Here is a 22,093-nt window from a genome sequence, read left to right as displayed (position 1 = left end):
CCATGTCGGGATATGAGATAAATGAGGTGTTGGTAGTCTTTGGCATGTTTCCAGCTGCTCTGGATGATGCCTGCCTCCTAGCATATGCTAGTGTAAGCTGTGAGTGCCATTACATATTTTAAGTCTAGGTAACTTAGTGACTTGTTTGTAATGAGGCCTAGTCCTGCCACTGAGGTTGTTCTATCTGACCCAGTGCGGCCCAGAATTCTGCTTCACTGATTGCCTCGTCCAGCGACCGATTTGGTTGTCAAGAATATTGTTGGCCTGTTTCTTCGTCGCGCGCGGGAAAAGCAGTCAGTGTGACTGATTGAACAAAAGATAGCGGGGAGGATAACGTCGATGAGGCGGGAAGAGTAAAACAGCAACCTCTCGGCCTGGGTAGGACGAAATTCGCCACTAACTCATAACTGGTAGCAATGTCGTATGCATGACGAGCGGATAACACATTTACATGATGTGGCACACTTCCATTGGTAAACTTTATCAAGCCAGCCAAACATACACGTATTCAGTGAATGATTCAGTATTCAGTCCGCCGACTCAAATAAGTCTCGCAACAGCGGCAATTAATGTCGCAAACTCTCATCCCTCCGCACCAACGGCATTGCTCGCGTCACTTTTTTACTCAAAGCAGAAATAATCGCTCGTTGAGAGCCTGCTTTGTACGATTTATTCGCTCCAGGTAGCTGAGAGCGCTCGACGTTTTCACGCATTTCCTGGGTGTCCTTACTTGATCGATGATCACGGTAGAAGTGGCCAAGTGCTTCGAACCTTATCAGAAGCAGTCTGAACTGAGGAGACGTGTACAACGCCAGCGTTTCACGTAACGTTCACCCGTACTTATAGTTAGGCAGCCCTCGGATCGGTCGTTTCAGCTGCTTTCAGAGGCTATAGGCATTCTTCCGGAGGCAATGAATTAAATGAAGAAATAATTTATTGACCTATTAAACACAGCGGTCCACATGAATATATGATGCTTCGTCTATGCACAATGTAGCGGATGGCATCTGAGAGGCCGTCTTTTGTTCTCTGTAGTCACTTCGCCGCTTGGCAATGTCCAACGCTCACACGGTTCGATGCATTTTTGGGCTTGGACAAAGCAGTTTCTCGTGTTGAGAACGGAGCCGTGGTAAAAAGGAGGAAAAGGCGTGTACCATACTTCGTGTACCAGGTTTGCAAACCTTATCATCTGAATCTTGCTAGCGTCGACTTTGTAGAACTGACCGTTCTTGCGTGCAGTGACAAACCTTATCGGCGCAAAAACACTACGTACGCATGGTGCCTGTTTGTCCTTTGCATTTTGGCGGTGCGTGGATGGTAGCACTGCCGCGCTTTCCAGCGGACGTCTTGGCGACATCGTTTTGGACGTTCTCGTTTAAAAGCGAACGCGTTTAAGCCCTCACTTATAGTGGAACAAGTAGCACTCGTGCACTACCCTCAGACAGCGTGGAGACGCTCGTACGGGACTTCTGACGCGGGACTCGTAAACATATTGCGCATTTGGCCCCTCATCGCGCCACTTGCCGCGTTGTTGAGCTTCTCTGGTGAGGAAAAGGCCGTGTTTGCACTGTTGGTGCTGTTGCTGCTATAGGGCGGTGGCGCAGAAGGTGGGGTTGGCTGTGCCGGTGAGGACACGCTTGCGCGCTGTAGAGATAGCGCTGCAAGCGGCGCTGGTTCTCTTCGGCACAAACCGCACAAATACACACGACACATGATGCGCAAGGCGAACACGACTATCGCCAAAACAATGCCGCCCCCTCCGATAGCCGCTGTTCGTTTGTAATGACTGCCGCCAAGCCAGCCGGCCGATATGTCCAAGTCGTCGAAGCTGAACGGCTGGCAGCTTTCCCTGTCGTACTTGTTCTGCGTCATCTCCTCCACATCGATCCCGGGGTAGAAGTAGCGCTCATCGGCTTTCAAATTGAACTGCACCGAGCTGCACTGTATCCGGGGTGCTGAGTCGGCGCATCGGGAGACCTCCTCCAGCGTCGGGTAGTTCCAGGGATTGCGAACAGCGTCGAAACGGCAGTCGTAGAAGTTCCCGCTCTCGCCTTCTGCGTAGCGCTGGCACTCATTCCATACTTCGGGGTAGTTTTTGAACGCTCCGTAGCGGAACAGGCGTATGCACTGGTCGCTGTCAGTGCGCACGCCGTAGCCGGAAACAGTCAGGAAGGTGGCGCACTGGCTCTCGTTCTGGATCAGATACGAGTACTCGTCGTAGAGCGCATCGAATGCCTGTGGGCACTTGTAGAAGCCTACGGGCCCGCGAACAAGCACCCGCTCGTAGTCGGTCGGCGCCACGAAGTATTTCTCGCCGTTCCGGTCTCTCACTCGGTAACAAGAAAAGTCGATCCTCTCTTCGGTGTTCACGCAGAAGGTGAAGCTGTAGTTGCGCGCGAACAAAGATGCCAGGACGTCCATATTCGAGAGGAAGGAATAGAGTCCGTGCTGCTCGATGACGAAGTCGTGTGGCTGATGGTGGCATTCAGACAGCGGCAGCTTGTCGGCACTGCCGAACACGATCCCAGGATCCGCAGTTTTGCCACGCTCAGCAGCCGAGAAGTTGCTGCCAGTGTTTATCACTGCTGCACAGATGGAGGACTTGCGGACCCGGTACAAGCCTAACTTAAACGCAACTGAGCCTTTGCTGGTTGCCCTGGTGTCGGTCGGAAGCAGCAGTAGCATAGAGGCCAACAACAGGGCCGACGAAAATGGTCTTCGAGGAGTCATTTTTCTTGTTGGGACACGAAGAATGTCACCAGGATCTCGTTCTATACGCCCCAGACCACGTACACCAGGCCTGGACGGATGACGGAACTGTAGAATGAAGGAAAGAAAAGACGCATAAACATAACTGGACCCGTACGTGCAGGAAGGTTGTATAAAGATGGTAAGCGACCGAGGTTATACACCCTATTCACTATCAGGTTTAGCAGGCGGCAGTTGTGGCAACCCTGTATTGCGGAGACGCCATAACGTTGGGCGATTCGAAACTAAAAACATACAAAAAATGTTTCCGATTCTTCAGCGCCGGTCTGCCGGCCTCCTCCCTGCTGCTCACCGCTCATTTGTGGGACAACTAAGAGGCCGTTTGCAACGCCGTCCAACCACAGCTCGGATTTCACTGACGCCGTGTCATGATTCGCCATAGGCCCTCTCTCTTTCTTCCTTTCCTATGTTGCGTTGTGCGTGCCATGGTTGCCAGTAAAGTTGCAATAACGTCACACGAATAAGCTCTTGAAGATTGATGGTTTTTCTTCTATGTAGAAGAAATTAATTAATTAATTAATTATTTAACGCGTAGTTCACTACAAATCATTCATTAAATCAGTCAATCAATTAATCAGTCACGCTACTTTTACCTGTAAGTAAATAAATTTATACGAAATATTTAGACAGATAGCCGTGGTGCTAGTAGATGGTCCAGTGCAGAATAAAACACAAACATATTGCCGCTTTCACTCTTAACTTTTGAACACAGAAAAATATCTGCGACTGGGAGAAACTCGTGTGTTAGAAAAATCACAGCTGTTAAGAATCAGGAGTTTCATATCTGCAGTAAAAGATAGCAGAACACTAGTTTGAACTGTTATGAACTGGAGGTGGTGAGGGGCATACTGTAAACGAGCGGGGCAAAACGAGACAAAGACAAAGCCTGGCAATATCACCTATAATAGTGCACCATTTTTGTTGTCCCTCTTTTCGACTCATCTCCTGCCTGTCCCTAATTATGTCTGTGCAGTTCTGCGTGTCCTGTCGCTTTTATGCACGACCATGTTGAGCAAGGCACTGACTGAACAATTAGCCCGATGGTTGACCCACTGAGGGCAGGCATCAACTGTAGCGTAGTAAAGAGTTGGGGTATACATAAGCTCTATTTTTTGTGAGTATGACGCCACACGTTAATGACTCTGGTATCAGGGTCCAGATTGCGGATTCCCTTTCACTCGGTGCACGTGCACTCAGTTCCTGCTACAACAGAACACAAGTACTTTTTTCAATTTACTGTGTTGAGCCCAATATTTCGCTCAACGTATTAATTTGAGGTTAATTATCGAGCGCTCCAAACAAGGGTTCAGTGCAGGTGTTTCACTGACGACATCTCTGATGATTAAGAGAATATGGCAGGGTACCGTTGCTGCATTGCTCGATTTTTGCTTGAGGCCTGGTGTTTCCAATAAAAGATCTCCAGTCTCTACTTTTAGTCAAATCGTCCCGATGATCGCATTGCAGCGCAAAATGACAAGGCTTTCAGCGTGAAGAGATTGAATAACCTAATCCAGCGTGCTATCTGGAGAAACAGTTTTCTCCTGTTTTTCAGCGGCCTCAACTCACTGTTCGAAAGGGAACAAATGACACACATCAAGTGTAGTGTTACATGTAAACACACACAACGGTTTCCAGTGTCGATATTTAATGAAACCCTCTTGGCGCACAGCTGCGAACCGCGAAGGCTTTTCGCGCAAAATTGAATACAGCTTCAACATTCTCGCCACGCCTTAACGGTGATAGCGTACCGGACGTCCGATGACGTGGCCACATACGTGCGCAGGAGACGTCCGGTAAACCGGCATACGTCTGTGCTAGTAAGTATCTGCTATGCTAAATCCCTGTAAAATGTCTCGGACTCTACACGACTACCCTTTCATTTCATTTTCCTTTTGATCTCTTCTATTACACACCCGTAGAAGGTACTCTTTTGGTTGTCAGAAACATCGCATGGAAGCTACCACTACCTCAGTGCCGACTGGCAAGGCACGTTCACTGGAAGGCACGCGGAACACATGTAACTCGCGACAAGCGGATGCAGAAGCGAGAGTAAAGAAATGAAGCCGGAAGGTAGTGTCTGTGATCCGCCGGCAGCGCGCCCGCGGGAAAAAAAAAAAAAAAAAAAAAAAAAAAAAAAAAAAAAAAAAAAAAAAACTGGAGGAGGCGGCAAAACTGTATTCTCCATGCGCGCCCAATACACTCGCTGAAGGAAACCACATGCATCTCCCGTATTTCCGCGCATTTTATCATTAAGCTCTTGGGATTCGACGTAAACATTATATAACGAGGCAGCCTTTTTGTCATCAATGCCATGCATAAGAATTTCCTACACGAACTGCATTCATTTAGGTGCCTTTCTTTTAGAAATTGGAGTAACACAATAAATTTGCTGCTAACATTGCAATGTTTAGTCAGGAATGTTTGTAGTTGCCGCTGAAGAAACGACCTCGAAACGATAAGGGAAAGTAAAACGCGACGCCATGCAGCTGTCTGAAGGTTGCGTGCGAAACATGTATGGACATTTGCTTCGTAACATCGTGTCTTTGCTCGTGGACGCAAATTGATGTTGCCCTCCGAACTCGACGACGGTGTCGGCAGCAGAGAAAATGTGACGTCAAAACGCAACACACCCTTTCCTTCGTTCGCGTGTGACCTCGAGCACACGTGTGCGTACTGAGCCGCCTGAAGTGGAAGAGGCGAACTCTCTCAAGACGCAACGCCTTGTTTGGAAAATTGCACGGACAAGCCACCGCAAACATGCAGGTAAAAAAAGAAAGAAGAAAACTGACGAGGTGGGGCTGTGATCAGACGTACTCCGGTACCCGCCCTAAAGCCGGACGAGGGAAAGAAATGTTGCTACCGGGGTATTATGGCATTGGCTGATGAGAGAGAAACCTAATAGGAGAGAACGCAGAGAAGACGCTTAGTTGCATGCAACGGCGGTAAGTTTGCGGTTCAGGTAGTGCGGTTAGACGCTGATTTATACGTGACGTCAGTTCTTACTGATGTTTCGATAGGTTTCAAATAAATGCTGTGCCAAGCTTGCTATAACCTCAAGCGCCTAAACTACGTGCCACTTTCTCTGCAACGGTTCAGTACTCTTGTAAGAAATTGTAGGGCCACCTGTCTGAAGGCAATACCTGAGTGATACGATTCAACAAAACCAATATTGTGCATCGGCAGACACATTTCGCATGATGAGCGGTTGAAAATAAAGGGGTGGTTGGGGGGCAAGGTTAATTTTATTCCTGCTTCGTCCTATCTTACAGCGTGGTCCTATCCATAATTTAATGAAAGGGTCGATGCACGCAACTTATTGACCTCTGATATGACGCAGAAAAGTTGGTGTAACCTTTTTAAATAGTCTACCAGGAGTGATAGTGGTGAACGGGTAATAAAAGAAGCGTCTTGTAAGAAAAAGAGGGGTCTCTCTATATGAAATCTAGGACAGGTAAGGCTGAAATTATCTTTTAAGCACTATACTACTTAAATAACATCATTTTTGTAAGAACAGCGAGGAAGGACCTGGGACACTGTGCTTGAAACTACATTCGTAATGTTGCCGTTTAGTTATGGTTTAACGTTGCAAAACTGACTCAGGCTGTGATAGGCACCGTATAGTGAAGGCCTCCGAATAATTTCGGCTACACGCGGTCCTTCGGTGTGCACTGACTTGGTACCGCATACAAGCGCGTCTTGTTTTCCACATCCAACATCCAAACGCGGTCGCTGCCGACGGGATCGAGCCCGGCACTCCAGCCACAGCTGAGCGCACTAACTACCGAAACACCGCGGCGGGGCGTCATAGTTATCATTTAAACAATACAATGACATTTGCGCACAAGTTTAGAACAAGTTGAGCTTGAACACTAATGTTTATGCTGCAATATATACATTGCACTATCAGGGACAAAAGTCTATGGACCACGCAAACTACTACTACAGGCCAAAACTTTCGTATCGGCCAGTAGCCTTGGACCATACTGGTCGATATAAAAGTTGGACCTCAGTTCTTTTATGTGTCCTAGAGAAATAAGGCGATACTTCGTTTACATTGCGCTTCTAGTCCAAAATTGCCAGAGATGCGGTCAAGAGACCTTTGTCACCCATGGTACGTTAAATTTCAACGGAGAATTGGTACAAGGTTCATTGTTAACGTTCAAATATTACTTATGATAAAACTTATAACATGATTTCTTCTTTCAATCCGTAACGCTGCCGCAACATACATAATATCCTCACAACACTATTTTATTGCGCGGTGCAACCTAGAAAATAATGAGTCTTTTTAAAAATTTGTGCAGCCGCACATTTCAGAGACGACACCTGGCAGACAAAGGAGTGTAACAGATCTTGCATTAGACAGTGGCACAACGCACACCCCAACTGACGAGCGAACAATACACGGAACGACCGTCCTAAGCATTCCGCGAATTCACGCGCGTGAAATTGTTTATTTACTCATTCGATGCCTGGCGTAAAGTGGCATTGCCGGTGAAGCCTGCTTACCGAGAGAGCGAACCGCCGTCGAACGCGACGACGCTCGGCGTACTTTTGACCGTCTCCAAGTCGTCGCACGTTTAGCAGGGCTTTGTCTCCCCAGCGCTATCAAGAGGACAGAAGGGTTGGTCAAGCCTCAACGTACCTGGATTTCGGTAACCGGAGGTCGTCAAAGGGCTTGAGAACCTGATGATCTCCGACGCATATTCTGACCGCCCGGTTGTGGCGCGTCCTGGCTGGAATTGGCGGCCGCGGTAAAAGGAACTCCGAGGGGGCAAGAGCACCGACCGCGCCGTAAGGGAAAGGGAAAGATACGAGGAAAAAGGGTGCAGACAAAGAGAAGACGCGCTTTACAGAGTTGCCCGGAGTGCCTGAAATCACACGCGCCGGGCTTGCAAACAATGTGACGTCAGGGCAACACGTGGGCAAGGGGGCGAGCCGAAAAAAAAAACCGGCTTGGTCGGCGGCCTGGTCTCTCTCTTCTGGGCGGATTGTTGCCGCATAGTCGGAAAGAGTGCATTTCTTGCATTAAATTGTGCATTAGCGATATCTAACCCCTTACCCCATAGAGTATCCTATATGAGAAAGTAAATATCCTTAAATTTCCTCTGTGATAAATTGTTCTGAACTGCAAGAAGAAGAAAATTTTCTTATTTAGTACCACAATGTGTACTGTCTGGAATCCATGCATGTGCGCAGTAACTGAATCTTCTGAGTGAATTTTTTAGTGATTTTGACTGCAAATGTGCAAGGAGGTAGCATTTTTTTGAATTTCTTGCTGACATTCCATGGGTAGAAGAAATATTTTGCTCATTCTGACTTGAAGTAGTGCCTCGAAAAAATTAAGACATTACTGAGATTTATTTTGTCTAATTACAACAACAGCTGCACAATAATCGTTCAGACAACACTGTGATAAGGGTATTTACTCGTGGTATAAGATATGTTACACCATGCAGCTTTGGGTACTTTTTGCCACTTCATGCTGTTTGATGATTTCAGTAGCAGGAAATAAACTCATTGCATTCGAATGATTTTACACACTTTTGCGAGCTCAGATTACTTCCCATTCCTAATTAATTAAAGTAGTAGGATTATATAGTGAGGCAGACCCAAGTGAGCTCCTGCGCTCATTCGACAGTCTGTGGTAGCCACAGTGAAAGTGTAGAGGCAGTCCACTGACTGCCTAGGAAAAAGATTCTATCTAGATTGTAGGAGGAAAAAAAATCGCTGCATTGCAACCCTCGTGGTGCAGAAGAAATAGACGATCGAAAACAAAGTAGAAAGCGAATTATCTTTACTAACATTACAAGATCATGCTGAGGCGTAATTCCGTTCTCTCGACGTTAGTGTCCTCCCAGCAGCATCAGTTACTGGGAAAAAGCAGAACCTATGAAAACGAAGAGCATCATTTAAAAAGCCCTCCTCCTGCCGCTTCTGTGGCTTAATGGATTAGCGACACATTTTTGAACACCGGAGGCAACGATTCGAATCCATTTTGTCATATTTTTTCTAAAAGGTTTTTGTTCACATTTTACAACAAGCAAATGAACCAGATTCCCTGGGTTCCATTTTAGGTTGCGGTATGGAATGCTTTTGAATTGAAGCAGCTGTAAAACAAGCGGTGAACAAAGCCAGGAGACGACATCATATATTTGGGTGCGGCAACGATGACACAAGGCAATTAACTGCACCGAAATCCTTTAGTCATTTCCATGGATGTGTGCTACCTTTTAAATGGAGTTCAGAAGAGCCTTTAATCTGAAATTACTCTTTAAATAGCTAGCTGACCGACGACCATGGAGGAGAAAGAAGTTGTTGGACCGTATATTGTTGAGGGGTCAGAATTATGTCATGCTGAGAGGAACAGAAAGTGGAAGAAGTTGAGCTGCAGAAAACTAAAAATAAGAGGCTCCTCAATGAAAACATCAACGCAGCACCACGTGGTGCTACTGCGAAGTTTCGAAGGCTACTTATCCACACTATTCACCCAGTGCCGAAGTAACAGTGACGAGGATCCGGATAAAAAAAAAAATTAAGAGGGCCCCTATAACCCGCCTTTCCTCATGTATTTTTTTTTACATTAGGGTGAGCCCTTAAGCCATGCTATCGCGTCTACAAGACAAAGCTTAAGCGCGCTCCTATTTCAATTTTTTTCAGGAGCAATACCTGCCAATTGCACAAAGAAACACTTATAAGTTTAAACATTTAACAGCAATTCAGCGTTTAAATGGAGTATGTATTCGTATAACACGTCTGCTTTTTTCATTCTACTCTTGAGCAAGTGAAGAAAGGTTTTGAAGTTTCTATAAGTGTTTTTCAGTCTTTTGCTGGGAGAGTTTCATGATGAGAACTTCTATGTTAGCCCACCTGAGAATCTCGTATCTCCCCTCTCAGCAAGCAGCAAATTGCTGATACGTCTGTCAACTGTGACAGTCATAATCTCTAACTAATAATTTATTGCTTTTGTTACAGCTTTCAGTGCTTACGCTCAAATTAATCGAACCCACAACTGACCCCAACAGCATAAAGGCAGATGTCAGCTGGTTTACTAGCTGGTATGTGCTGGCTCGAATTTGAAAGGACGATAGAACCTGTGCATTCTACTTGACTCAAACTGAAACTTGCTGACTTCTAGCTGGTAGGCATCTGCAACAAGTTAATGCCAGTTCAGCACCAGCTGTGGCCACCTGAAGTTAACTGAAACCAATTAGAACTAACTAAAACCATTGTATTTTTTATCTTTTTGGACGAGTGCAAAGTGTTTCCTTTGGCTGGCGAAATATGAGGTTGACTTTGGGATTAAGCGTACGATGCGACGAACAGCTTTTGAAGCATTCGATATTGTAATCCATAGGCTGTAATTTTAAACATGGGTTCTCATGAAGAGGAAGACTTGACTATTTTTTGGACCAAACCTCGAAATCGGCCATTCATTTACGGCTCTCGGGGGCCCCTGAGAACGTAGGGCCCGGTTAATTTGCGTTGTCCGCCGCCCTTCAGAACTCGGTCAATAAAGTTAGGCTTGCACGAGCGATGGCACACAGTTTCAAAATGCTGAGCTAGTTTCAAGATCTTGCGTTGAGAAAGCGTTGCAGGAAATACCACAGTTGTAGATGGGTGCGAAGTGGAACTGTAATTAATTTCTTTAGACCAGGTCTGTCTGGATCTCTAGAAAAAATGCTTTGTTCGTGAAATTGCCGTTTGGTAATCCATAATGCAATTCCCGTTCAGTTAGAGCCGCCTATGTGCAATTTTATATTTTCACAGAAATACCACTAACTGCATGGTGTATCATATATGATACATCATAATAATTATCATCATCATCAGCATCGTCATAATCAGCCTGACTGTACCCACTGCAAGGCGAAGGCCTTTCCCATATTCCTCCAATTAACCCGGTCTTGTGGTGGCTGCATCCAATTGACCCCTGCGAACTTCTTAACCTCATCCGCCCACCTAACTTTCTGCCGCCCCCTGCTACGCTTTCCTTCCCTTGGAATCCAGTTTGTTACCCTAAGCGACCATCGGTTATCCCCTCTTCGCACTACATGTCCTGGCCATGTCCATTTATTCTCTTTGACTTCCACTAGGATGTCAGTAACTTCAGTTATTTCTCTGACCCACTCCGCACGGTTCTTTCTCTTAATGTTACCAATAACATTTTTTGTTCCCTAGCCCTCTGCGTTGCCCTCAACTTAAGTAGAACACTCTTTCTTAGCCTTCACCTTTCAGCCCCATAGGTGAGTACAGGTAAGATGCAACTTTTGCGTACTTTCCTCTTCAGCGATACCGGTAAGCTGCTAGTCATAATCTGGGAATGCTTGCCAAATGCGCTCCATCCAATCTTATTCTCCTTGTTTTTCCCTTTCATGGTCCGGATCTGCGGTTACTACCTGTCCTAAGTAGACATATTCGCCTACTACTTCCAGTGCTTCGCTACCTAGCGTAACCTGCTGTTCCTTCCCGAGGATGTTGAACATTACCTTAATCTTTTGCATATTGATTTTCAAGCATACCTTTCTACTTTTCCTGTCTAGGTCATCAATCATTATCTGCAGTTCATCCCCCGAGTTGCTAAGCAAGGCAATGTCACCAGCAAATCGCAGATTACTGAGGTATTCTCCATCTACCCTTATCCCTAACTGCTCCCATCCCAAGTCTCTGAATACTTCCTCTAAGCAAGCTGTGAATAGCACTGGGGAGATTGTGTCTCCTTGCCTAACACCTTTTCTTATAGGATTTTTTTTTGTTACTTTCTTTATGCAGAACTATGGTTACTGTGCAGCACTTTCACGTACGGCTCGTCTACCCCCTGATTTCGCAATGCCTGCATCATCACCTAGCTTTCAACTGAGTCAAATGCTTTTTCGTAATCAATGAATGCTATGTATAAGGGCTGGTTATATTCCGAGCATTTTTCTATCACCTGATTGATGGTATGGATATGATCGATAGTAGAGTACCGTTTTCGAAAACCTGCTTGATCCTTTGCTTGATTGCATCTAAGGTTGTCCTGATTCTATTAGCGATTACCTTAGTAAATACCTTACACCTAACAGACAGTAAGCTGATTGGTATGTAATTTTTGAAGTCCTTAGCGTTCCCTTTCTTATGAATTAATACAATGTTTGCGTTCTTCCATGGTTCCCGCACTGTGGATGACACCAGGCACTGCGTATACAGGGTGGCCAGTTTTCCTAGCACGATATCTCCTCCCCCCCCCCCCTACGTTCTTGAAAAAGTTTATAGTTACCTGATCCTTTTGAGCAGCTTTCACCCTTTTCATAGTTTCCAACGCATTCTTAACCTTGTCCGTCGTCAGTGGCGGAATGTCTGACCGGTTTTCTCTACCTCCAATCTCGTTATTGTCCTGACTACTTTGGCTGCTGTAGAGATCTGTATAGAACTCCTCGGCTACTTTGACTATCTTGTCCATATTCGTGATGACGTTGCCCGCCCCGTCCCTTAGCGCATACATCTGATTTTTGCCTATGCCCAATTTCTTCTTCGTTGCTTTAAGGCTTGCCCCGTTTTTCACAGCATGCTCAATTTTATCCATGTTATACTTCCTTATTACGGCCACTTTAGGCTTATTGATTAGCTGTGATATCTCTGCCAATTATATCTGGTCTGTTGAATTGGAAGCTTTCATACTGTGGCATTTCTTAATTTAATCTTTCGTCTTCTTAGACAGCTTACCGGTATCCTCTCTAACTATCCTACCGGCTATTTCTACCACGCACTCAGTAATGATATCTGAAAATATTGTTCATTGCTTCTAGGCTATTCTGTAGCGAGATCCTGAACTCTACTGCCCTACCTGTAACCGCGAATTCGTTTATGAATTTGTTTCTTTCTAATCGGCTTCGTTCCCTTTTCAGATTTAGACTAATTCGAGACCTTACCATCCTGTGGTCACTGCATCGCACCTTTCCGATTACCTCTACGTCCTGCACAATGGCGGGGTTAGAACACGTTAATAGGTCAGTCCTGCTATTCCTAGAGCCAATGCCATAGTCCCCTACTGCCTGGTCTCCTGCCTGCTTTTTCCCTAAGTTGGCATTGAAACCGCCCATCAGTACAGTATACTGCGTCTTTCCTTTCTGCATTGCCAATTCTACACTTCGTACAGTATATGCCTGATTCGGCCCCTTAACCTCACTAAGCCCTATGATATCCCATTTCATACCCTCTAGTTCCTCTAACAGCACTGCTAAGCTAGCTTCACTAGCTAGGATTCTAGCGTTATTAGTTGCCAGGGTCAGTTTCTAATGGCGGCCTGTCCAGCGGAGCCAGAGATTCTTAGCACCCCCCGTTGCGTCAGAGGTCTGACCGCCGCCGTGGTCAATTGATCCGCAGCAGCTGATGACTGAGGGCCGGGGTTTTATAACACTAATCGTGGTAGGTTATGGACAATTATTTCACCAGTGTGGCCAACTCCTGTTCTGGTGAGAGAGTGCTTTGCCGGAGTTGACAGGCGCCCCAGACCTGTTTATGCAATTCCATCAACACGCGGATTTTTATTATCCGGTGGAGAGCTGCGCGGCACCGGGATTCGAACCACGGTCCTCTTGCATGCGAGGCGGATGTTCTACCGCTACGCTACCGCTGAATATGATACACGACGATATATTTCGTAAAATTGTCGCAACCACATAGTTTTTCTGAAAACAAAGTTTGATATAGGCGTTTGCGTCATGAATGAATCGCGCTGTAATTTTTGAGGCAGAAAAAGAAAATTCTGCTCCAAGTACGCGGAATACGTGCACCCAGAGATTGGCACGTGGAAATATATTCTCGAGCTTCCGGCTTTGGTCAAACGTGCCCTTCTATGACACTTTTTTGTGTTCCCAGAGCAGGTCGATTCCACACGTGGGAACCGAAATCCTACCATACGCTTGAAGCGTACAGTTCGTAGCAATATAGTGTTGGAAGGGGGATACTTAAGATCTGGTCACCGTCCGCTGCTTTTTAAACGCCTTTCAGAAAAGCAGCAGCCTACTAATTCCAGTGCTTCGCTACCTAATGTAAAGTGCTGTTCCTTCCCGAGGCTGTTGAACATTGCCTTAGTCTTCTGCATATTGATTTTCAAGCCTACCTATCTACTTTTCCTGTCTAGGTCATCAATCATTATTTGCAGTTCATCCCCTGAGCTATTCATGTCATCAGCAAATCCCTTATCCCTAACTGCTCCCATTCCAAGTCTCTGAATACTTCCTCTAAGCAAGCTGTGAATAGTACTGGGGAGATCGTGTCTCCTTGCCTAACACCTTTCTTTATGGGAATTTTGTTACTTTCTTTATGCAGAACTATGTTTGCTGTGCACCCTCTATATATATATATATATATATTCCAGCACTTTCACGAACGGCACATCTACACCCTGATTTTGCAATGCCTGCATGACCGCCTAGGTTTTTAGTGAGTCAAATGCTTTTTCATAATCAATGAATGCTATGTATAAGGGCTGGTTATATTCCGAGCATTTGCCTATCACGTGATTGATGGTATGGATATTGTCGATAGTAGGGAACCCTTTGCGAAAACCTGCCTGATCTTTTGCTTGGTTGCAGTCTAAGGTTGTCCGGATTCTATTAGTGGTTACCTTAGTAAATACCTCATACATAAGCTGATTGCTCTAATTTTTTAAATCTTTGGCTTCCCCTTTGTTATGAATTAAGATAATGTTTGCGTTCTTCTATGGTTCCGGTACCGTCGATGACACCAGCCACTGCGTATACAGGGGGGCCAGTTTTTTTAGCACGATATACCCCCTCCCCTCCCCCATCCTTCAATAAATCTAGAGTTACGTGATCCTCGCCAGCTGCTTTCCCCTTTCCCATAGCTTCCATAGCTTCTAGCGTTTTCTCAACTTCATGCGTCGTCACTGGCGGAACGTCTGACTGTTTGTCCCTACCGTCAATCTCATTACTGTACTTACTACTTTGGTACACAGTAGAGATCAGTATAGAACAACCTCGGCTACTTTGATTATCTTGTCCATATTCGTGGTGACGTTGTCCGCCCTGTCGCTTAGAGCATACATCTGATTTTTGCCTATGTCCAATTTCTTTTTCACCCCTTTAAGGCTTCCCTCGTTCTTTATGGCATGCTCAATTTCCTCCATGTTATACGTCCTTATATTGGCCTTTTTGCGCTTATTGACTTTGATATCTCTGCCAATTCTACCTGGCCTGTTGGATTGGAAGCTTTCATGCTAATCAAATTTTTCGTCTCCTTTGACAGCTTACCGGTACTCTCTATCCTACCGCCTACTTCTAGAGCGCACTCAGTAATGGTATCTCTGAAATTATTTTTTATTGCTTCCAGTCATCCTCGGAGTAGTCATGTAGTCAGCCTCGGTTAGAGCTGAATATCTATTCTGTAGCGAGATCCTTAATTATATACCGCTTACTTCAACAGCGCACTCAGTAATGATCTCTGAAATTATTGTTCATTGCTTCCACACTAATGTCTTCCTCGGTTAGAGCTGAATATCTATCTTGTAGCGAGATCCTGAACTGTTGTGCCCTCTCCCTCGACGCTAATTCGTTGATAGATTACTATCTTACTCTTCTGTTCTGTTCCCTCTTCAGATTTAGACTAATTACAGACCTTACCATCCCGTGGTCACTGCATCATACTTTCCCGATTACTTCTACTTCCTGCATAATAGCTGGGTTTTAACACAGTACGAAGTCAATTACATTTTTAGGCTCCCCGTTAGGACTTTTCTATGTCCACTTCCTGTTCTTCCGTTTGCTGAAGGTATTCATGATTCTTATTACTTTTTGATTACCGAAGCTTATTACGAGAACTATGGCGTAATTTTCCGAATGTGCGTCCACAGTTGATGTCCACATGTTGAACAGCAGCGCTGAACCCGTCGTGACACGAATGCGTCAATGGCTGCGGTCAGTGGCTTTTCACACACAAACTCACCCTTCGCCGACATGCGCCAATTGTTACCTTCTTAATCACTACTGCCCTAAGTAGCGCCTCCATATCCTCACACACACTCGTAAACATACCGCAGGAAGCTACCACGAAGACCTTACGACATGTATATAAAGTCCCGCGCCAACCGAGCCTTATGAATGCGCCGGTGTACCTGAGTAGCAACGCAAATGTCTGGAGTTCGATTTTATCCTCCCTATTTTCCGATTACCTGGAGAGAATGCATGGCGCGCTGCAATTCAGTCACCATGGACGCTCTATGCGCCATGGGCCAGGGTGCTGCTACCTGGTGCGAAACAGTCCGACTGCAGTCGGACTGTTTCGGACGAACATGTGGGCGCCAATGACGACAGCGCCCCAAGCGGCAAGCTAACCAGGCGGACCGCCGTGAGACCCCGGCATGGGCGACTGCGCCAAGCAAAACGGGCGCTATTACCTGATGTATGAATAAACAGTTTTGCTTGTTATACCGGCTACGTCTACCACATGGCGGCAGCGGAGGGATAACCAACGCAGCGTGACACCCAGAAGGACAGCGAGCCCAACGTAAGTGGCCGCAGCGTCATGCCAGACACTCGCGGCGCGAACGAAGAGCGCGCGAGCGGCACTCCGAGAAAGACGTTCAACCCGCTCGCCGTGGAACTGCCGACAAAGCTCGATTTCCGCAAGCCCGAAGATTGGACACGATGGCACCGCAGGTGGGAACGCTACCGACTCATCTCCGGTCTGACAGGACAGGACGAGACGACGCAAATCAACACATTACTCTACGCCATGGGCGAAGAAGCGGAGGACGTGCTCGCTGCTTTGAAAGTGACAGACGAACAGATGGCATCATACTCCGCCGTGGTGAGTGCTTCTGAAAAGCATTTCCTACCTCGAAAGAATGTCATCTATGAGAGAGCACGATTTAATTCTCGGAAACAAGAGCAGCATGAAAACGTCGACGCATTTGCGACTGAACTGTTCAAGATGGCCGAAAGATGCGATTACGGAACTCTCAAAGACGAACTGATTCGGGATAGGCTCGTGGTCGGCTTGCGAGACGTACAACTCAGCGAGGGCCTGCAGCTTGACGCAGAATTCACTCTCGAAAAAGAAATCACAGTTGCCCGCAATTCAGAGAGCGTGAAACTTCAACACAAGGAAATTCGCTCCATCGAACAGCCAACTCTCGGCATGGGAGAAGTTCGCGACCAGACAAACGTCACAAGTCGCCGGAACGAAGCGAAGGTGCCTTTCAAGTCGCGCCCTCAACATACAGACAAGACGGGAGACGATCGCTGCAAGTGGTGTGGTGGTGTGCATGACCACACGAAGACACAGCGTCTTGCGATAGACAAGACGTGCAACTAGTGTGGGAAAAAAGGCCACTACACCCGCGTCTGCATGTCTAAGCCGAAGGACTAGACCTCGAGTATCCGACAGCGATCAAAAGATCTCGGAGAGCTATATCTAGGCGAAATCAAAGTGGGAGTGAGCACGCCGTGGAAGATTACTGCTACCGTGAACAACTTGCTTTTTACCTTCAAGGTCGACACCGGCGCGGATGTGACTGCAATCGCACACGACCAGTACGACAGAACCGTCATGGGATCCATCAAGTCAACGCAACAGCTGTTGATAGGCCCAGACCAGACAGCGATAGCCACTGTTGGCTACATCCATGCAACAGTCACCTGACGCAACACTGAAGTCCAAGAAGCAGTCTTCATCATCAAAGGATTAAAAGGACCGCTGCTCAGTCGACCAGTATAGAATCGCTTGGGATTCTACAGCGCCCTCTTGAGCTAGACGAAACCCTCGCACAATCAACTGATGTCCCCAACTTCTTGGCGTCATACCCAAAGCTAACGTCTGGGCTTGGAGTCATGAGGACTGAGTACCGCATCAAAGTCAAAAAGGATGCTGAGCCATACGCAGTCAGTTATCCTAGGCGCGTGCCTCTTTCACTGCTTCCACTTGTGAAGAAAGAACTAGAAAGGATGGAGTCATCCAGAAGACCGAGCGAGCAACCGAGTGGTGTTTTCCAATGGTTGTCGCACAAAAAAAGAACAATGAGCTGCGCATCTGCGTGGACTATGGTCAACTCAACCAACAAAAAATACGCGAACGTGTGCTCATGCCTACGGTGGACGAGTGTCTTGCAAAATTAGCAGGTGCAACAGTTTTCAACCGCCTAGATGCCCGAGCAGGGTACTGGCAGGTGCCACTGTCCAATGACTCTCGCGAATACACAACCTTCATTACACCAGTTGGCAGGTTCCAGTTCCTGAGGTTTCCCTTCGGAATCTCCACAGCGCCAGAGTTCTACCAACGAGAAATGCTCCGTCTGCTCGAAGGACTAGATGGTGTGAGTTGTCTACAAGATGACATCATTGTCTCAGGGAAGACAACTGAGGAACACGACAGCTGGAAGATGCAGTTGTTACCCTCAACATCGACAAGTGCTCCTTTCGACAAACAGAAGTAACGTTCTTAGGACACGTCGTAAACTCAACAGGAGTCAGTGCCGACCCGGAAAATGTCAGGGCCATAGTCCAGCTAGACCCACCATGTGAAGTGTCAGACTTCAGGTCTTTGTTGGGCTCTGCAAACCACCTAGCGAAATTTCTTCCAGAGCTAGCAGACTTTACGAAGCCTCTCAGAGACTTGCTCCACCAAGACGCCAACTGTCACTGGGGCCCAGCTCAGCAGCAGAGTTTTGACAAACTCAAGCAAGCTTTAAGCAGGACGCCGATTCTCACTCAATACGATGCTCAGTCGCCTCACACAGTGTCTGTGGATGCTTCCTCATACGGTCTTGGGGCTGTACTTCTACAGCAGTCGCACGAAAAGCTCCTACCTGTGGCATATGCATCACGCTCCCTTACAGGATACAGAACAAATATATGCCCAAATCGAAAGGGAGGCACTGGCAATCACATGGGCTTGCGAACATTTCCACAAATACCTGCTGGGATCAACCTTTCACGTGGAAACGGACCACAAGCCGTTAATACCGCTGCTGACGACTAAACGGCTTGACGAGCTGAGTCCTCGCTTTCAACGTTTCAGGATGCGCCTTTTGGAGTACGACTACACCATGTCCCAACTCTCGGCAAAAAGCTGTACACAGCTGACCTTCTGTCCCGGAAGCCATCTGGGAAACCAGCAGACAAAGAAAGAACTCTCGAGAGTGCAGTGCGCGAATTTGAAGAATTAGCACTTGAACAGCTCCCTGCTTCAAACCAAATGCTGGACAGAATCAGGGCAAGCATCCAGTCAGACGCAACACTTTCCAGGGTGGCTACCTTCTGTACTACATCATGGTTAAACTGTGCATGGGCTGTCACCTGACCTGGAAAGCTACGTCGAGGTGGCTAGTGAGATTTCGCTCGTTGATGGTCTGCTATTCAAAGGCGACAGAATAATCATCCCGCCAGACATCAGAGTAGAGGTTCTGGAAAAACTCCATGCAGGCCACTTGGGCACAACGAGGTGCCGAGCGAGGGCAAGAGAAGGCATATGGTGTTCAGGCATAGGCAAGTACATTGAAGACTACGTGGAAAAGTGTCCAACTTGCAGAGAACACAGAAAGCCAGAAACAGAACCCCTGCTTCTAACCCCCTTGCCAGCTCACCCTTGGGACACAGTCTGCATGGATCTCTTCACGCAGGAGGGGAAAGAGTATGTTGCAGTAGTAGACTACTACTCCAGATTTTTCGAGCTAGAACAGCTGCCGAGGACAGCTACAAAAGCATAGCCCTAGTCTTGGAGCCAATGTTTGCACGGTACGGTGTTCCACGGACAATACGCACAGACAACGGGCCGCAGTTCACTTCAACAGAGTTCAAAGGACTAGTGCATCACTGGGGAGCCTCACACACAACTTCAAGCCCTTACTACCCGCAGAGCAACGGTATGGCTGAGAGGGCTGTGCAGACAGCAAAGCAGCTTTTGAGGAAGTCTTCCAACATACACGAAGCGTTGCTTGCCTACAGGGCCACACCCAGCGTGGAAGGGTTTTCACCAGGAGAACTCTTAATGGGTCGTCGTCTGGACACCACACTACCAACCACTTCGAAGCTGCTAGCCCCGAAGTGGGACGACAGCGAATTCAGACAAAATAATGAAGCCTACAGAGCTCGTACAAAACGATCATACGACACCCGGCACATGGTACGGAGCCGAGAGCGCTTACCACCAGGCACAGCGGTGCGCATCCTCGCTGGAGCCGCATCACACGGCATGGTAACACAGCCAACATCAGAACCAAGGTCCTACGTTGTACAAACCGACAGAGGACAAGCAAGACGTACAGCAAGACACCTGCAACCGTTGCAGGACACGAGCATCACAAGAAGTGGACGTGTTTGTAAGCGACCAGAACGCCTGGACCTGTGAGATCAAACCTTTCAGGAAAGGGGGGGTGTTGTGGGCGCCACTGATGACAGCGCTCCAAGCAGCAAGCTAACCAGGCGGACTGCCGGGAGACCCCGGCATGGGCGACCGCGCCAAGCAGAGCGAAAACGGGCGCCATTACCTGATGTATGAATAAACAGTTTTGCTTGTTATACCGGCTACGTCTACCACAGATTAGATCGGCCTTGCAGAGATACATCTCGTTCAGAAACGCCTCGTGTTGCGCACTTGCGCACTCAGTTTCAGCGGAATATGCACTGCTCTTGAGGACCTGTGCAGAAAATTTCTCTGTTATTGTTAAGAGCTAGGGAAAAAGGGGGGAGGGGGGACGGTGACCGCAACTGCATAGTCTATTTTTGCACTGTTTTTGGATCATTTTAGTTCGTTAAAAAAGGTTGCATGCGCCACTTGCTACTGTTGCTACTGACAACGAATGATAAGTCGATCGGCAGGCGGCAGTTATCTTGGCCGCAGATTTCGATGGAAGGGAGCGCTCGTAGAAGGGACTTATCAATCGCTTGTCAGTATAAACTACGACCGCCACTTGTGGCAGGACAGGTTTCGGCTTCTTTTTCATGTTTTTCTTTGTAAAGTCTGTCAGCGCTGCGTCATGGAATGGTCATGGTGCTGTCATGGTGTGCAATATGCTGATCAAAAAGCGTAGTGACGAAAGTGCAACGGCAGACACGATGAACCGAACGTCTCTGGTTTTATAAATTTGGATGAAAAAGATCTTGATGTACTTGACGTATACTTAAAAAAAAAAAAAAGCATTCGCACTCTCACCTGCACCAGTAAAGCGCGAAAATTGCTTTCAACGATGTGTTATATTTGGCCCCCTTTTTTTTGTATAGGAAAAAAATATTTCAACACTTTAGGCACATTTTACACTTGCTTTTCTGCTTCTTAGCGGTGATTTACAGCTTGCATATTTAATGTTTGAACATTTGTGATTGTAAACCGATCTTAACTTTTTTTTTTGGCAAAGAATTGTTCTTCCTTCGGTAGCGCTCCGGTTCATGATGCTTAGATCGCCCACGATGGCTGAGGCGGTCTTCAAGAGGGTCCATCAAACTCCCATAGACGGTGGCGTCAGCTTTCTCCAGGCAATAGTAAGAAACTATGCTCCTTTCCCCGAATTTTATATATTTTACTACATGCCACTTACTCTATCTTCGATATCCTAACGACGTTTCAGTCATGTTGCAGCCTTGTAATCTTATTTTTTTGTTTGGTGAGTGTTCAAATCCGCCACTTCGCGTGTGGCGTCAAATTCATATCTTAGACCAATCCGAATTTTATCTACACAGTCGCCGCTAAACGAGAGCGTTAGCAAGAGGACTCGTTTAGTTATGCTTCAGTTATGCTTCAGTCAGCTTTGCTTTGCAACGTTTTGTCAGTTTACCCGATTATTTAACGGGTGCTTTAAGCTTCTATTAGGATGAAATAGGTTCAGATAATGTCTTATTTACCTATAACAGATGAAAGCTACAGCAAAAGAGTGTCGTGAAACACTGGAAGCTTAGCACTTGAATAAACCTGCAACCGTGATGGCGCAGAGATGATGGTGATGATAAAAAAACAACCTCGATATGGTGAAGTGATCTGGTTGGCTTGGCCTTGGTTCAAAACCCACTAGCGGAGTCACTTTCGAACGATTTCTCGGATGGTACTCCACACTCAACCTGGCGAAATATGAAAATGCAGGTATGCATCCAAAAAGACTCAGAGTCCTACCTTGGGTTTATTTGCGGCGGCATGCGTCCAGCAGAATCGCTCAGTTTCGCTGCGGCCCACAAATTCGCCCCAATATCCCCTTGTTCTATTTTCGTGCGATACGCGAGAAGCGAAAACTATACATACGAGGCGTACGAATAGAGAAGTGGCAACCATTGAGAGCGGACAGTCTCAGCGAACAGGCGTTTTTTTTCTTCCGTCGTTCTTACGAATGAATCCC

General features: G+C 46.8%; 1 protein-coding gene across 3 annotated transcripts in view; it reads right to left on the bottom strand.

The window, feature by feature from the left end:
- Positions 1-916: 916 nt before the first annotated feature.
- The window catches only part of LOC146188111 (uncharacterized), a 40,641-nt gene continuing 19,464 nt past the window's right edge, over positions 917-22,093 (bottom strand). Inside the window, exons 1-2 of one of the 3 annotated variants that reach the window (XM_084603631.1) lie at positions 7,415-7,569; positions 917-2,817 (exon numbers count right to left, since the gene is read on the bottom strand). In XM_084603631.1, coding sequence (XP_084459757.1) covers positions 1,438-2,730 — 1,293 coding nt within the window. In that variant the 5' untranslated portion in view covers positions 2,731-2,817; positions 7,415-7,569 and the 3' untranslated portion in view covers positions 917-1,437. Of the gene's footprint in view, positions 2,818-7,278; positions 7,379-7,414; positions 7,570-22,093 lie in introns of those variants that run through there. The other 2 variants (XM_084603632.1, XM_084603630.1) reach the window with 2 other exon arrangements.

This window comes from Amblyomma maculatum, chromosome 5, assembly GCF_055883805.1.
Source record: "Amblyomma maculatum isolate TAMU_Amacu chromosome 5, ASM5588380v1, whole genome shotgun sequence".
NCBI classification, from domain to species: Eukaryota; Metazoa; Arthropoda; class Arachnida; order Ixodida; family Ixodidae; genus Amblyomma; species Amblyomma maculatum.
The sequence above is the reverse complement of the archived record's forward strand: the minus strand, read 5'-3'. Positions and strand labels throughout refer to the sequence as shown.